Consider the following 19,037-nt stretch of genomic DNA (forward strand, 5'->3'; position numbering starts at 1 on the left):
AGTGCAGAATATACTTGGTTTATGTCCTTTAACAGAGCTCACGTCTGATTTGCAAATGCAAAATTGTGATCAATCTCAATTACATTGATATAACCAAAGCAAGTAAAGGAAACCTTGGACCTTAAAGAGACATTGTAACCAGATTTGTCCCCTATTAATTGCAGCCAGCACCAGTAAGCCCCTATATACAGCATTCTAGAATACTGTATATGAGAGCCCACGCTTCTCTGTAGAACGTAAAAAGACCTTTTAATATATTCACCTGCGGGCTGTCCGGTCTGATGGGCGTTGCTGATCTTGATCTGGTGCCTTCTATCTACTTGCGATCGCTGTTCTCTTTCCCTACTTCATGTCGATGACGGGTCCTACATAATCCTCAGTGTCCTCCATTGCGCTTCTGCACACTTCTCTCTGCCCTGCCTATAGGCAGAGCAAAGTACTGTAATGCGCAGGCGCTGGGAAAGGTTAAAAGCCGCCCGTGCATGTGTAACGAGGTGCCAGGGGGGCCTCCGGCCTTGTAGTCGTGGCCATGGTTACTGTAAGGCTTACCCCTGGTTCCTCTGTTACTTCAAAACCGGGAGATGACTCCGTGGGGCAGAGTGTGGTGGTGTAACGATCATCCGGTGCATAAACACGCTTCAGGCAGGGTTCAATGCAAATAAACGACATGTTTTATTTTCACACTGCTTCTCCAGCAAAAAAACACACAGTGCAGTTATGAATCCCGGGTACACTTGCTTGAGCTGGGGGACAACCTGCCCTGACGTACCCTCCAGTGGGGTGTGACCGGTTACTCCACTTCGCCGGGCTCCCACTAACAGCTACCCACAGGCCGGACCCACACCGGCTGCTTCACTCGCTGAGGTTCCGTCTCCTCCTGTCTTCTCCGGCGTCCCCTATCCATTCAGCTCACACACTCTGCCCCCCTTGTTGTTCACTCGCTCCTCCCGGGCTCAACTGCCACTTTCTACCTCTCACACACTTTTTATCTTCCCCTGGTTTCTGCCGGCTCCTCCTCGTTCCTTGTGGCGACAGCCGTCCCACCCGGCCACTAGGGGGTGCCCTAACCCCATACAACATCAATAAAACACTTTTATTACAACAACAACATTTCCGGGTGACTATGCTTTCTTTGTAGGGGTCTGCCCACCCACTACACATGCGCACTACAATAGTTTGCACTGTGCTCTCAGCATGACAGATCAAAGTTTACTTGTACAGGAGTACAGTGAAGTACACTGTGTGGATGATGTAGGACGTGTCATCTACAAGGAGCTGGAAAAGAAGACAGCGATCGCAAGAAGATAAGAGGAGCCAGATCAAGATCAGTGACACCCATCAGACCGGGTCGCCCGCAGGTGAGTATACTTTAAGGTCTTTTTTATGTTATGCAGAGCAGCCTGGGCTCTTATATATAGTATTCTACAGTGCTGTTTATAAGGGCTCACTGGTGGTGTCTGCAGTTTATATGGGAAAAACCTTGTGACAGGTTCCTTTAAGTACTTTTCATCTTTTAAGTTTACATTAATGAGGATCTGTCACCAGGTTTCTGTTGATATATCTACTAAAGTAGGGATAGAAACCCTGATTCCAGTAGTATGTCAAATAATTGGGGAATGCTCATTGCTGAGTGTCGGTCTGTCTCAACAGGCCAGCAAACACCTAATAAATACAGCCATCAAAACAGGCCATTAAACGACCATTCAGCAATCACTTACATGTAGACTATCAGTTGTTGTTAAACAGCTGCAATGGTGTCATTTAAACCTTGCAATTACTGGGCTTTTTTGCTGTAGTTTTGATAAAACACTGCATTATCTGCTGCAGCTCTGCTAGTTCTCTCAGTAATAAGCACCTTACAACAACAATAACATTAGTGTTAAATCATCAAGGTGAATGTTTACTTCTTTATTTCTTCTACTTTCAGTTTACCCGCTGTGTATGACCTAATCTAATGTATAATGTTCTTCTGTCAACTCTACTATCTTGTCAATTAAGTAATTCATGTTATTATTTAAGTTGTGCTGCTGTGATACCATAATTTCCCACGGGATCAATAAAGTGTATCGTATTGTATCATACCTAATATGTAGTACTAGATATCCATGAACTCCGGCTATCCCCCACCCAACCATTGATTGACAGCTTACTGCTTATGCATAGTATAAGTCTGGGTGGAGTTAGACAGAGATCGCCATTGAAAAGTCTAGCAGACGATAAAACAGTCATATTTTCAAAACTGTCACTTTTTTGTGCCGCCCCTATACTGGTGTATTTCTGGAACAGATTCCCTTTAAATAAAAATAGTTCAATTTCACAACTTGCAGATAACCAGTGAAGTGATAAGATTTGGACAGTTTTTCCTTTTTTTTATAATATAAGGTATTATTACTAAATAAAAAATGAGTTGTACTCATCAATAACAACTCTTCCAAAAGTAATTTAAAGGGAACCTATTAGCAAAAAAAATACTATTTACCTGCAGCCATAGTAGCAATCTACAGATAAATATGGTTTTAGATATGTGCAACAATCTAATTGGAAGGTTGGCTGCACAGAGAAAATTAAGTTACATTCTTCCTGTTGCCGCTTGCTTCCAGTTATCAGGACTAAATTGTGGCTTTGAAGAGTCAGTGCAGGATGTCAGTCAAGGTGCAGGGGGAAAGATTACAGCTCACTATGTACTGACTGTTCACTGACCCAATGTCGTCCCTATGACTGGACGCAAGCAGCTGCAGGGAGAATATAACTTAATTTTTTCGCTCTTAGACTGCTGCACAAATTTAAAACTGCAGATTACCACTTTGGCTGTAGATAAATTCCTCTTTTGTTTAGATGAAAGATTATTCCACTTAAAGGGATATGTTCAATATTACATTCTATAGGTAATTAAGATTATCTCTCTAAAAAGTTGAGTCACTTTTGTATCAATAACGTATTTTTGATTCTGAATTACAGCCAGTATATTACGTGAAGCCCAGAGTTGCATTTACAATTCTGCTGCTTGCAAGAAGAACTAGTTAGGCCGGGTACACATATTCAGCTTTTCGCCGGTTTGACGGATGTGGCGTGTCGCGGGCGGAGGGGTTGGGAACGCCGCTCGCCTGGGAATCGCTGGCGCTCAGGTCCGGTGCTTCTGCTCCATGGTGGCTCGACCACGGGGCCGGACCCGGGGGCTCGAGCAGCACCTCCTCGCTCACAAGTAAAAAGGGGGGTAGGTTTGTGGTGGGATGTCGGTTGTGACGCCACCCATGGGTTGTGGTGATGGTGGGCACCACCGCTGCTGGTGATGGGGGATCCCGGGAGCGATGGCGGAGAGCAGCTAAGGTGTTGACCCCTCAGTGGGTAGGGGCTGTTGGTCCCAGGGCCCCGGTTGGGGAGCAGGGAGGCGGGATAGGTGCAGGTGCCGATGCGGGGAGGCAGTGTGGACGCGGGTGCAATGTTGCGGTGCAGCGCAGTGCCGGATAGCACTGGTGTACTCACTCAGGTAGACAAGGACAGAGTCTCTGGTAAACCAAACGGCTGGATGGACGGGGCCCACAGTTGGCTGCGGTGTTTTCACTTCCCCCGGACGGGTTGATTGTGGCAGTCGTTCCCTGCACCTATGTGTATGTGTTTGACTCCTATGGCTTCCCACGGGTAGTCCGCTCCCCGGCGTGTACGTGTCGGGAGAACCCGTTTTGCCCGCAGGTGCTGGCCCTTGGATCTCTGGCCCTTGGCGGTGGCTCTTATCCAGACGGGTTGGACTGTTGCCTTCTGACGGGACTTGGTTGGGAATGAACCCCTGAGGTCCAGACCGCAATCAGAGAATTTGACCTTTACGGCGGCTTCCGAGCCTAGTCGGGATCTGAGTACCCTGCCTTGGTGCTTGGTTTCAATCTGCTCCCCGGTTCGGTACTGGCAGACCACGGCCCGACCCCGGTCCTACGGTTCCGCTGACCTCCACCAACTCCTGCAGACGGCCACCACCGTCTGCCGACCTTGCTGATTGTGCCTGTGCTCCGACCCAGACACACACACACACAGTTTTACTCCTCTCACTTCCACTGTCTACTCCAATCTGCTGTCTTTTCCCGCCTCCAGGCCTGTGAACTCCTCGGTGGGTGGGGCCAACCGCCTGGCTCCGCCCCACCTGGTGTGGATATCAAGCCTGGAGGGAGACAACAAGGATTTTGTTTGACTGATGTTCCTGAACAGGGGAGGGGGTGTGTGTATGTAATGTTATTCTGTGACCCCTGGGGTCCAGGGCGTCACATGACGCATGCCAGTACAGTGTATACAGTACACTGGCAGCGCAACAAGCGCCCGTGACATGCTGTCATGTGACCGGAGCATGTGACCCGGAGGTTGCGGCGCTGCCACTGTACTGTATCATACTGTACTGGCATCCGCCAAACCGGCGAAAAGCCGGATATGTGTACCCGGCCTTAGTATATGTCTTGGTAGAGACATACCTAACAGTTTAAAAGGATTTCCCCCTTGTTGTTTACCAGCACTGCGCTGTACTTTTCATAATACCTATAACTGTAGTAGCTGTATTGTCGCTCATTTCTATAAAAACAGGGTGGTCCCTTCAAACAGTTGATCAGCAGAGGTGACAGGTGTTGAACCTCACATTTCTAATATCCAGGGTCTATCCAAACAATAGACAATCAATATTCCAATATTATTATATTATATTTATATTATATTTGCTAGTTATTCCTGCTCCTGTCTAACTCCTTGCCCTTCCTCCCCTTGTCCTTCCTTCACCCTGTAATAACAGAGACAGGGGGAGGAAGGACAGGCAGGCAGACAGGGGCAGGAATAACCAACAAAACCCGATCCACCTATTAGATATTTTGCAGCTTCTATCAATCAAATAACAGTGTATTTCCCAAACTTTAATTGCCTTTATTTCAGAAACTTTACATTCGATCTTACAGCTAAAGGTATGTATATAATCAACATGACAGCGCCAGGATAGCACTTGCTTTAGTTTATATAGGAAAATCCTGGTGGTTTGTCCTCTTTAAATCAAATAGCTGTATAGTCCTTGGTATGAAAGGAGGACTCCTTAAAATTCAAAGCACTACAGAAGATTCTGTTTAGATACCAAACAAAATGCTGGAGATTTCAGGTTTAAAACCTGTAGAATTGTGAATGCAGCTCTGGATCATAATTAATTATGGGTACTTAAAACATAATTTCTCAATTTTCTAAGTTGATTTTTGTCATGTTTATAATATGCAGGTTTAAAAGCGGTATATATAATAGTAACACAGCAAGAATATAATAGTCAATTATAGCAAAAAAGAAGCAAATACCGACCATAAAAACCCCCCACATATTGTCACCAGTTTCTGTATGCTTGCTCTGAACTTTCAGTAAAACAAAACTGACATCAATCATGAGACACCAAGATGATTGTAACCTACTGTATTAAAGAAGTTAACTGTAGAGCTAGGAAGGATGGGAAGAGCGGGGGATACAGTGTGTGCAGTCAGAGACGGAACAGCAGGGAAAGTGCGGACACAATGAAAGCAAAAACAACCCAAGTGGATGGGCAGAGCCAACACAGGAGTGGAGACAGTGTCCTGGACCCTACTATGTCAAGTATCAGTGTCCTCAAACAGGCTGAAATTAGGTTTCATCCACTAAGAGAGAAGGAAGATTATTCAGAGAAGGGCAGACCTAATACATAGCAGCTAAAGCAGAGGAACACTTTGGTCTTGAGAGGCCACCTGGTGTACCAAGACCCCAATCCTCAAAACAGTTACCTGCAACTTTGTGTCCATAGCATTTTTAATGTCAGTCTCTAAATTACATAGTGAAGAGAAGTCAATCTAGGACTTGCCCTTTTTGATACTACAAAAAAGCAGAGGTCTGAAAATGTGGAAACCTCTCTGAGCAGGTGCTGATTTACAGTACCCAGCACAGACAAAAGGCTCTGCGATGTATTAAATAACCCACAGAGCTTTACTTATCTTCCCAGGATCCAGTGCTGCCTTTCCATTGATGCTTCGATCTTTGTTGATCAGTCACAGCTGCCACAAGCTACTAAATTCAAGCACAACTTCAGCATTTTTGTTTTTTTATCGCTCTAGTGGCGCTTTAAATGTATACCCCCTGCCATATACTCACCTACATTGTTTTCCGCTGCCACTCCAGTTCTGTGGCGCCATCTTGTGCCCGTGACTTAAGACTTGCCAGAAGTCAGCATTTAAATCACAAGCGCTCAATGCATTTCTATGAGCGCCAGAAAGAAGCCAGATTGAGGCTTTCATAGACTTCTATTGTGTTGTGACCTCCATGAAACACTGGAGCTGCCCAGCAGATCACAAATCCCTAAAGTCTGACAGAAGTAACGCTAGACAAAGATGAAGAGGTGGGTGGGTGAGTATACTACAGGGAACTTGGATTTAAAGCACCGCTCCAGAGGTACAATATAAAAAAAGCACTGGAGTGCTGCTTACAACGATCGGCTGCAGTACTCTCAATGTGATATCCAATTGCAACTAAATAACAAAGATCAAGGCAGCTGCGAAGTGGCAGCATTGGACCCACAGAGGGTAAGTAAAGCTCGGTTTGGTATATTACACATCTCTGAGCCACAGGAGCTAATAACAGCTGATCAGCATGTGTGACATGTGTAAGACAACCATCAATCTGATATTAATGACATATCCAAAGGATATTATTATTGTATGCCTAGATAACCCCTTTAACAGATTATGATATAAAGGGATCGGAGTAATCATCCCAGAGACAGTTATAATTTTCTACTGCAAAGGTTGAAGGGGAGAGAAGTATGCCAAGGGAAAGTTTTGATTCACAGAAGAACTAGAAATATTTATGTGGCCCCTTTTTCCGTGGCTCCAGTCTATGAGTGTACTTTTTACACCGGGTATTGATGTTCTGGTACTACGCTTTACAAACTATTAACACTAAGCTCTCGATATTCTTCTCACTGTCAGTATATCTCTGACAAATAAACAAAACATACAGATCTGTTTGTCATCAATACGAGAAATAGCAGTATATATAGAGCTGTAACAGAAGACAGAATCAGGTCAGAAGCATCCGAATGACGTTTTTAATACATTACAGAAAGAAGTTACGATTAAGAAAAAAACTGAAGGATTAGTAAACCACTTATTTTTTACGTTAAAACCTCAAGTGCATTCTACGGCGTACATTAAACCCCACCCTGCGATCATTAACATGCTCTAATAGGGTGTAAACACAATGGATACAAGCTGAAAAGCCATGAACAAGTTATCACAAGACACATCCTTAGAATTTGGGAATAGAGGAATGCAATGACAGTCAAATAAACAGTTTAGCTAGGAAAGCAAGAATAAAGTACGTACCACTTTCCCCTCTCTGGTCTCCTTCTTGTAGGCATATCCTGGGTATTGTGTTGGTGTAATGTTGCCCTCTGCTCTGCTCTCAGTAACGCCAGGAGAGATGGAATAAAAAGGAGGACTTGGGCTCGGTGGGAGGCCAGAATCCGGACTATCCAATAACCCTTCCCGATTCTTGTCCTTTAAACTGTCTTCCATCCCTTGCAAATTCAGATGTCCTACCATGTCTGGCAGAGCCTCGGTCAACTCCCAGGAAAACCTGATCCAATTTCTGTTTATTTCTTCACCACAATGGATTCACAGATCAGACGCAATTCTGGGATCTTCCCACCATGCACATGCAGACCACCCTAAGATCAGGCCCTAGATTAAGAATAAATTAATATTAAAAACCAAGATACTTTACCAATCATATCATTGTTTGTATACATTTGTCAGATATACAGGAGTCATGGACCTTCTGTAAAGCTATACGGTAGTGCTGACTCAGTAGGAGGGCTACTAATGTAACACTGTGGCTCTATTCTTCTATAAGCTACATATTGTTCTGCTCTCACCATGAATGAACACTTCTCGAAAAGATATTTAGGGAACAGTTCAAAGTCACAGAAATCCCCTTATCTGAATTCTTCTATCCCAAAGCAATGTGATGTTCTGAATGAGCCACCAGGGAAGAACGTCTGCTTTCAAAGATGACCTTTCTAATCCATATAGCAAGTATACAAACACTACATGCCATATTCTACATACTATATTCTGTTTTCTGGTATTTGGAGAATCATTATATTAACGCCAGTGCTGGAAGCCCTACAGGGTCTGAAATTTAGGTGGAAGCTCAGAGCTCAAAAGAACAAGTTATACATTGTCCTGTTCTATGGTCAAAAGTCATCTGCGGTTAAAGCTCATCTATACTCAAAAATGAAACTTTACATCCTTCTTCTGCTATTAACCAGTTATGTTCTTGGCCACATATACTACAATAGTAGCAACAACCATTTTTCCACTATGGAACTACTACCATTTAGTCACTCAGATTTCGTAGAAACACATGAACCCTTCTCTTTCATCACTCTTTCCTCTCTATGGGCAATTAATTAGGAGAAATCAGATCACTGCATTGTTTTGTGTATGAAGTAGTTGGCAATCTAATAGCCAATCAGGTTGCTGTTCACATATTTAAAAAGACTTTTGGAAAAGTAATCTATGCTATAATTCCGTTTCTCTTAGGCAAATTTTGATAGACATTAACCATATTAAACATGCATCAGGTCCCAATCTGAAGTACGTAGCACTTGACTCTTAAGGCTAAACACTTCACTCAAAAAATACTAATTATATAGCGTATCATGAAGGTGTTAAAGGTCTGGATCAGGAGTAAGCAGGCCCTAGGTAATGCATACAGTCAGATAAGGATTTCAGAACAACGCTTGTTATTTAACATCTTAGGATCTCTCCTTGCGAGACTTGGTTTTGATATGGTCCTTTGACAATAAGTGATATTATCCACAGGTTGCAGAAAAGTGATTGGGCAGATCTGTCCTTCCATAACATTCCTAACGATATCCAAAAAAGAATGGCGCTAGGTGACCATTGTTTCTTTACAGAAAAAAAACCATTTGGGTTACTCTGAGGGACAGCATGAGTAACTCAAAAATATTTTCTTTCCTTAGCTGGTCATCATACGCCACTCACCTTGGTTACCTCCAACCAAGAGTAAAGACAAAAACAAGTGTGATGTATTAACTGGAAATTTTTTTAAGTCATAGTTTAAGAATGAACAATTTGGTCTTCATTCAGGCAAAAACTCAAATTTCTCCTTCTTGGTGTGTCATCTTACAAAGATTCTTCATTTCTTGAAATGCTTTCCCATGGTGATATATTTATTTTTTTCCAGAATCACAGAAGAAGAGTGCCAATACAAGTCAATGGGTCCATGAAAAATATGGATAGGACATGGATGGCATCCGTGGGCTATCCGTGTACTGTCCGTATTTAACATTGCAAAGTATAGGACAAGCTTTGTAATATATTTATTTCCTTATCCACTGATGACACACTGATGTTAAAAACGGACACACAGGTGGCATACGGATGACACACGGTTGGCACACGGATGACACACGGTTGGCACACGGATGACACACGAGTGACACCAAGAGCATTTTAAGCATGAAGCCTTATAGAAATGTTATGATTGGTGGTTATAGTGGATACACAGCAAAGCAACATGGCAGAGGTCCAGAAAGTGAGGATGATAAAACCGCCTCACAGCACAGAGGGACATAGTGGTACTATACTCAGGCACGTAAAGGACATCTGAAGGACATTTCCAGTAGTAAATAGCTGACAATACTGATGTGGCATTGGTTACTTTAAAGGGACTCTGTCAGGACGTTTTTGCTATGTAATCTGAAGTCAGCATGCTGTAAAGAGTTAACATGCAGTTTACAGTGATTCTCTTATCTCAAAGTCTGCTTTTGTTTATCTGCAATGTTAGTTTAAGCCTCTTAGCTTCATCATTAGTGGGTCTGACTGTAGTTCGACTCAGCCCCCTCTGTGATTAACAGCTTCTGTCTATGGAAATGTATACTGAAAGCCTGGTGTGGGAGAGGGTAGCTCCCAGAGCTCTGCTACATACAAAAAATATATCTTTCACTATGTCAGAAAGGCTGCAGCCACTAATTTAAGTCATACATTATTAGATTCAGAATCTCTTTGCCTACATCATGCTGGTCTTAGATGAGGTAGCAAAAACCTGCTGACAGATTCCCTTTAAGGGAGTGGATAGTACTAACAAACATTACATTTCCCAAAATGTATTATACGTGTAAAAATTATTGATTTAACTAAGAGGACACAATGAAATCATTGCAACATGGAACTGAAGTCCCTTCACTGGTTGATCGCAACTCTAAATACCGATCCATTACTAATAACACCAATTTCCAACCAAACCCTTGGTAACATTTCCTTCACACTGAAGTACAGGTGCTCATTTATACCTCACCCTGTTACAAATATCCTGTGGCTAATTACATTGATAAAGCCATGTGCACACACTGTATTTGGTGAGGCTTTTTACCTCAATATTTGTAGCCCAAACCAGGAGTGGGTAAATAATAAAGAAGTGGTGCCCGTGTTTCTATTAGGGGTACTTTGCACGTTGCGACATCGCTAGCATCGGCTAGCGATGCCGAGCGCGATAGTACCCTCCCACGTCGCACATGCGATATCTTGTGATAGCTGCCGTAGCGAACATTATCACTACGGCAGCTTCACATGCACTTACCTGCCCTGCGAGGTCGCTCTGGCCGGCGACATGCCTCCTTCCTAAGGGGGCGGGTCGGGCGGCGTCACAGCGACGTCACACGGCAGGCGGCCAATAGAAGCGGAGGGGCGGAGATGAGCGGGACGTAAACATCCCGCCCACCTCCTTCCTTCCGTATAGCCGGTGGAGGCAGGTAAGGAGATGTTCCTCGCTCCTGCGGCTTCACACACAGCGATGTGTGCTGCCACAGGAACGAGGAACAACATAGTATCTCCTATTGGTTCAACATTATGAAAATGACCAACACTACACAGATCACCGATTTTCGACGCTTTTGCGATCGTTTATCGGCGCATCTAGGCTTTACACGTTGCGACGTCGTTACCGGCGCCGGATGTGCGTCACTTTCGATTTGACCCCGACGATATCGCAGTAGCGATGTCGCAGCGTGCAAAGTACTCCTTATACTTTTCCTCTTATTGTTCCACTCCTGATTTTGGCTACAAATACTGAGGTAAAAAAAAACCACCAAAAACTCAATGTGTGCATGCGGCCTAATGGCTGTCAGACATGGTTGGCTCATCATCTACTGGGGCATGTCTGTGGAATGAAACATACCAGAAAGGTTATGCCTGGTGTCATTGGCACCATTTCTTTAAAGCAAATGACACAGTTATGAAAGTACTGTTTAAAGGAAATGTGCCATCAGAAAACCTATTGTGTAAATTAGGTTTTTATTTTAAGGCTCCATGTCTACGATCAGGATAGCAGCATTTTGGATGTCCAAAACTCTGCATTGTAAGGCAAAATGGATGGGATTATAGAAATAACTTGCCCACTGTGCTGCTTTCTAATGTTGTGTAAAGTGACCTGTAATGTGGGTTTCCTATCTGCAGCATCTCAATTTTTCCTACAGAGACCCTTGAGTTTCCCGAGCGGGAAAACGCAGCGAAAATACGGTATGTCTAGAACACTACATAATCCTGAACGTGGCCACGTACCCTAAATGTATTTTTTTTTTCATTTTTGACAGTTTACATTTTTTCTTTATCACAGTCTTTATAAAAAATAAAATTGAGAAATGTTGTCATTTTCACACCGGCCACTGGGGCATTTTTAGGCTTTAGCTTCTTGTTGTTTCATGATATCCACATACATTAACAGCAATGAATAGACTCAGACCCCATCTTTTGTTATGGAACATCTACTGAGCCTGTGCAAAGGTCAATGTGAAGGAAGAGAGGGGGCAGGGTCCGCTGTGACATCCCCTATTGTGATTGGTGGATCCTGTGTGATCAGCTGTATACAGAGGTGTTACCTGTCATTGTAATCCTGTCTCTGAATATGGAACCTTGCTGGAAACTCTTCCTACAAGGACAGGACGTATGAGGCTAAAAAATCCCTGGTGGACAGTGTGAAAATTACAATCACTAATTTTGATTTTAATGAAGACCATGATATGGAAGAAAAATAAAAATATCTGTAACATAAAAACTTAAACAATTTAAACAATAGGTTATTTTCTGAAGACACATCCTCTTCATTTCCTTTTGATAGACAAGTAAAGGGATGAAACATAACTTTATCTGAACTCCCAGGTATGACAGTCACAGGGGACAATAATGAAGAGAAGTGCGTATACCATGTTGTGAATGAAGAGAAGTGTATACCGTATTGTGAATGAAGAAAAGTGTATGTCGTATTGTGAATGAAGAGAAGTGTGTATACAGTGTTGTAAATGAACAGAAGTGTGTATACCGTGTTGTCAATGAAGAGAAGTGTATATTGTATTGTGAAAGAAGAGAAGTGTGTATACCATTTTGTGAATGAAAAGAAGTGTATACCATGTTGTGAATGAAGAAGTGTATACCGTGTTGTGAATGAAGAGAAGTATATACTGTGTTGTGAATGAAGAAGTGTATACCGTGTTGTGAATGAAGAGAAGTATATACTGTGTTGTGAATGAAGAGAAGTGTATACCGTGTTGTAAATGAAGAGAAGTGTGTATACTGTGTTGTGAATGAAGAGAAGTATATACCGTATTGTGAATGAAGAGAAGAACATACAGTATTGTGAATGAAGAGAAGTGTATACCGTGTTGTGAATGAAGAGAAGTGTGTATACTGTGTTGTGAATGAAGAGAAGTATATACCGTATTGTGAATGAAGAGAAGTGTGTATACCATATTGTGAATGAAGAGAAGTGTGTATACCGTGTTGTGAATGAAAAGAAGTGTATACCATGTTGTGAATGAAGAAGTGTATACCGTATTGTGAATGAATAGAAGTATATACCGTATTGTGAATGAAGAGAAGTGTATACCGTGTTGTGAATGAATAGAAGTATATACCATATTGTGAATGAAGAGAAGTGTGTATACCATATTGTGAATGAAGAGAAGTGTGTATACCGTTTTGTGAATGAAAAGAAGTGTATACCATGTTGTGAATGAAGAAGTATATACCATATTGTGAATGAATAGAGGTATGTACCGTATTGTGAATGAAGAGAAGTATATACCGTATTGTGAATGAAGAGAAGTGTGTATACCGTTTTGTGAATGAAAAGAAGTGTGTATACCATGTTGTGAATGAAGAAGTGTATACCGTATTGTGAATGAAGAGAAGTGTATACCGTGTTGTGAATGAAGAGAAGTGTATACCGTATTGTGAATAAATAGAACTATATACCGTGTTGTGAATGAATAGAAGTATATACCGTATTGTGAATGAAGAGAAGTGTATACCATGTTGTGAATGAAAAGAAGTGTGTATACCATGTTGTGAATAAAGAGAAGTGTATACTGTGTTGTGAATGAAGAGAAGTGTGTATACCATGTTGTGAATGAAGAGAAGTGTATACCATGTTGTGAATGAAGAGAAGAATATACCGTATTGTGAATGAAGAGAAGTGTATACCATATTGTGAATGAATAGAAGTATATATCGTGTTGTGAATGAAGAGAAGTGTATACCATATTGTGAATGAATAGAAGTATATATCGTGTTGTGAATGAAGAGAAGTGTGTATACCGTGTTATGAATAAAAGAAGTGTATACCATGTTGTGAATGAATAGAAGTATATATCGTGTTGTGAATGAAGAGAAGTGTATACCATATTGTGAATGAATAGAAGTATATATCGTGTTGTGAATGAAGAGAAGTGTATACCGTATTGTGAATGAAGAGAAGTGTATACCGTGTTGTGAATGAATAGAAGTATATACCATATTGTGAATGAATAGAGGTATGTACCGTATTGTGAATGAAGAGAAGTGTATACCGTGTTGTGAATGAATAGAAGTATATACCGTATTGTGAATGAAGAGAAGTGTGTATACCGTTTTGTGAATGAAAAGAAGTGTGTATACCATGTTGTGAATGAAGAAGTGTATACCGTATTGTGAATGAAGAGAAGTGTATACCGTGTTGTGAATGAAGAGAAGTGTATACCGTATTGTGAATAAATAGAAGTATATACCGTGTTGTGAATGAATAGAAGTATATACCGTATTGTGAATGAAGAGAAGTGTATACCATGTTGTGAATGAAAAGAAGTGTGTATACCATGTTGTGAATGAAGAGAAGTGTATACTGTGTTGTGAATGAAGAGAAGTGTGTATACCATGTTGTGAATGAAGAGAAGTGTATACCATGTTGTGAATGAAGAGAAGTATATACCGTATTGTGAATGAAGAGAAGTGTATACCATATTGTGAATGAATAGAAGTATATATCGTGTTGTGAATGAAGAGAAGTGTATACCGTATTGTGAATGAAGAGAAGTATATACCGTGTTGTGAATGAAGAGAAGTGTATACCGTATTGTGAATAAATAGAAGTATATATCGTGTTGTGAATGAAGAGAAGTGTATACCATATTGTGAATGAATAGAAGTATATATCGTGTTGTGAATGAAGAGAAGTGTGTATACCGTGTTATGAATAAAAGAAGTGTATACCATATTGTGAATGAATAGAAGTATATATCGTGTTGTGAATGAAGAGAAGTGTATACCATATTGTGAATGAATAGAAGTATATATCGTGTTGTGAATGAAGAGAAGTGTATACCGTATTGTGAATGAAGAGAAGTATATACCGTGTTGTGAATGAAGAGAAGTGTATACCGTATTGTGAATAAATAGAAGTATATACCGTGTTGTGAATGAATAGAAGTATATACCGTATTGTGAATGAAGAGAAGTGTATACCATGTTGTGAATGAAAAGAAGTGTGTATACCATGTTGTGAATGAAGAGAAGTGTATACTGTGTTGTGAATGAAGAGAAGTGTGTATACCATGTTGTGAATGAAGAGAAGTGTATACCATGTTGTGAATGAAGAGAAGAATATACCGTATTGTGAATGAAGAGAAGAACATACAGTATTGTGAATGAAGAGAAGAACATACAGTATTGTGAATGAAGAGAAGTGTATACCGTGTTGTGAATGAAGAGAAGTGTGTATACTGTGTTGTGAATGAAGAGAAGTATATATCGTATTGTGAATGAAGAGAAGTGTGTATACCATGTTGTGAATGAAGAGAAGTGTATACTGTGTTGTGAATGAAAAGAAGTGTATACCGTGTTGTGAATGAAACGAAGTGTGTATTCCATGTTGTGAATGAAGAAGTGTATACCGTTTTGTGAATGAATAGAAGTATATACTGTATTGTGAAAAGAGAAGTGTATACCGTGTTGTGAATGAATAGAAGTATATACCGTATTGTGAATGAATAGAAGTATGTACCATATTGTGAATGAAGAGAAGTATATACCGTATTGTGAATGAAGAGAAGTGTGTATACCGTGTTATGAATAAAAAGAAGTGTATACCATGTTGTGAATGAAGAGAAGTGTATACCGTATTGTGAATGAAGAGAAGTGTATACCGTGTTGTGAATGAATAGAAGTATATGCCGTATTGTGAATGAATAGAAGTTTGTACCGTATTGTGAATGAATAGAAGTATATACCGTGTTGTGAATGAAGAGAAGTATATACCGTATTGTGAATGAAGAGAAGTGTATACCGTATTGTGAATGAAGAGAAGTGTATACCGTGTTGTGAATGAAGAGAAGTGTATACCGTATTGTGAATGAATAGAAGTATATACCGTATTGTGAATGAAGAGAAGTATATACCGTATTGTGAATGAAGAGAAGTGTATACCGTGTTGCGAATGAAGAGAAGTGTGTATACCGTGTTATGAATAAAAGAAGTGTATACCATGTTGTGAATGAAGAGAAGTGTATACCGTGTTGTGAATGAAGAGAAGTGTATACCATATTGTGAATGAATAGAAGTATATATCGTGTTGTGAATGAAGAGAAGTGTATACCATATTGTGAATGAATAGAAGTATATATCGTGTTGTGAATGAAGAGAAGTGTATACCGTATTGTGAATGAAGAGAAGTATATACCGTGTTGTGAATGAAGAGAAGTGTATACCGTATTGTGAATGAATAGAAGTGTATACCGTGTTGTGAATGAAGAGAAGTGTATACCGTATTGTGAATGAAGAGAAGTGTATAACATGTTGTGAATGAAGAGAAGTGTGTATACCATGTTGTGAATGAAGAGAAGTGTGTATACGGTGTTGTGAGTGAAAAGAAGTGTATACCGTGTTGTGAATGAAGAGAAGTGTGTACCATGTTGTGAATGAAGAGAAGTGTGTATACTGTGTTGTGAATGAAGTTAAGTGTATACTGTATTATGAGCCATGTCGTTTTTATCCACTGATATTAGTTTGCTATTTATTTGGTATTTTTCTGTCATTCTCTATAATATCTAAAAGAAGCACAAACTGGGAAAATCATTCTACTGACAGCAAAATAAAGCTGCCATTCCCCATAATATCATTGTCATTTCCAACCGAATGGTTTTCTGTGACGCCAAGCTGTGGTAGGAATTCATGATGCAGGTGCTCTATTGCTTCTACGGTGAAGAGATCCAGGTGATCCACTGTACTGTGCCAGGAAGAGGTTAACTCGGTCTAATATCTCTGGGACTGGTAACCTGAGCTTGTGCAATGTTAGGGAAGCAGTGTACTGTAAACATAGGTAGACCAAATGGGAATTCCAGCGCGGGATCAATGCCCCCATTCTACTCCTAACACAAACTGCCTGTACAGTACAGCAATTCAAACCATATGAAAAAGAATATCATTGTATCCACTACTTCCCTCACTCTCTCACAACCAGCAGGAAAACAGGGGCATGGACTAATACGCACACTTATACATATACATATATATATATATATATATATATATATATATATATATATATATATATATATATATATACACACACACATACACACATATATATGTGTGTGTGTATGTGTGTGTATATATGTGTATGTGTGTGTATATATATATATATATATATATATATATATATATATATATATATATAGAGGGGAAGTATTCAAGAACAACAATTCTGCAGAGGTGACATTCTGGAAAGAAGAAATGTCAAGAATAGGACTGCGCCGGGTCGATAACTGTGGGGTTGCCGGCTGTCTAAAAAATGATTAGAAAGTCAACTTCAAAAGGTATTCATACCCAGCAGAATTCATGGCCAGCTTTGCAGTAAAGCCCTGGAATCACTGCTTTATGACAGCTCTGATTGTCATGGCCTCAGTGTATGCCCCTTTAATGGAGGCGGTTTCCCCTACACCTTGTACCAGGTAGTGACTGTAACACTTTATATCCTATAATGCTTTTTAGATACTTTTCGAACATATACAATATATCCATTTAACTCTCCCCCTGCCACATCACAGACTATTCCATCTTACAGAAAAAACTATTTCACAATTATTGTACTGGGGAAGACTGCAACATCATAGATGTCTATTTACAATGTAGCAGAGCTGATTGTGTTACTACACAGAGCTGATTGTGTTACTACAGCTCATCAGTTATAAGCATGCGAGTTACAGTGTGATTTTTACATGGGACTGCAGGAAACCTTCACTTGTAGTAAGCACACACTGAGCTCTGCTAAATCAGGTTACAGAATACTGCACAGCATTGTGCAGAAGGAAAGTATGACAGGCACAGGACAGGAGAGGGGCTGCAGGCACTTACTGGGCTCCGGCTTCTTGCACTGAGGAGGCAGAGATCCTTCCAGGAGTGTTGCAGGCAGCTAGCAGCTGAGGAGAGTGCTTGCTCCCTGGAGCTGCTGCTCTCAGATCTGGAGGGAATCCAGCCTCCACTCCAGGGCTGCCCTGCTGAGGGAGGGACAGAGGTGGAGGCAGCACAGCTGATCTGCAAATGTCAGAGGCAGCCTGTCACCAGCTGAAGGCCACCAGCGAGAACAGTCCCCAGTGTGCTCCCTATAGAGCCACACCAAGCCTGAGCCCTGCCAGTCACTGCCCTCTGGGGGGGCACCCAGTGCTGGACCCCTGACCCTGGAAAGTCATGGACTTTTCATGGCTGACATACTGTATTTCCAGCAGCTTCTGTTGTTGTGCACCACTAAATGTATCATATCTTTCTTAAAAATGTAGAATTTTACCACTTAAAGACAAATTTAATATTTGCCTTTGGGACTCAGCGATGTTTTATTTTTTAACTCTTTGCAAGAGGTTTTTCCCCCTGCAATGTAAGCCCCTTTTCATGGAATAAAATGGCTTATTACGGTAATAATAATAATAATAATGTAGACATATAAATGAGGGCTTGTTTTATTTCTGGATCAATTGCATTTCAAGTAGAATATACTGTATATTGTATCGTACAGCGTTTATTTTTTAAAGGTGTAGAAAAAATCCTGTTTTTACAGATTTTTGGGTTTTGTTCTTAGTGTCCACCATGGGGAGTAAAGGGCGCTTTACACGCAGCGACATCGCTAGTGAAAGTACCCGCCACCGTCGTTTGTGCATCACTGGCAAATCGCTGCACGTGGGGCACAATATCGCTAGTACCCGTTACACTATACTTACCTGCCTAGCGACGTCGCTGTGGCCGGCGAACCGCCGCTTTTCTAAGGGGGCAATTCGTGCGGCGTCACAGCGACATCACACGGCAGGCGTCAAATAGAAGTGGCGGGGCGGAGAGCAGCCGAAGGAAAGACATGCCCACCTCGTTGCCGGAGGACGCAGGAACACTGTTGGTCGTCGTTCCCGGGGTGTCACACTTAGCGATGTGTGCTGCCTCAGGAACGACGACCAACCTGCGTCCAAAAGCAGCAACGATATTTTGGAAATGGACGACGTCTCAACAATCAACGATTTAGTGAGTATTTTGCATCGTTAGCGGTCGCTCGTACGTGTCACGCGCAACGACATCGCTAACGAAGCGACACAAATTCCGTGACCCCAACGACATCTCGTTAGCGATGACGTTGCGTGTAACGGGGCCTTAAGAGACATGTTATCTTTTTGATGTGTGTGTCAATATAATTAGGCT

At 41.3% G+C, this 19,037-nt stretch overlaps 1 protein-coding gene across 1 annotated transcript in view; it reads right to left on the reverse strand.

Moving 5' to 3' along the window:
* RFLNA (refilin A) overlaps nucleotides 1-17,813 on the reverse strand; it is a 62,462-nt gene extending 44,649 nt beyond the window's left edge. The window contains exons 1-2 of the mRNA XM_075322636.1: nucleotides 17,715-17,813; nucleotides 7,353-7,709 (exon numbers count right to left, since the gene is read on the reverse strand). Coding sequence (XP_075178751.1) covers nucleotides 7,353-7,571 — 219 coding nt within the window. The 5' untranslated portion in view covers nucleotides 7,572-7,709; nucleotides 17,715-17,813. The remainder of the gene's footprint in view (nucleotides 1-7,352; nucleotides 7,710-17,714) is intronic.
* Between the last annotated feature and the right edge of the window lie 1,224 nt (nucleotides 17,814-19,037).

Source organism: Anomaloglossus baeobatrachus, chromosome 1 (assembly GCF_048569485.1).
Source record: "Anomaloglossus baeobatrachus isolate aAnoBae1 chromosome 1, aAnoBae1.hap1, whole genome shotgun sequence".
NCBI classification, from domain to species: domain Eukaryota; kingdom Metazoa; phylum Chordata; class Amphibia; order Anura; family Aromobatidae; genus Anomaloglossus; species Anomaloglossus baeobatrachus.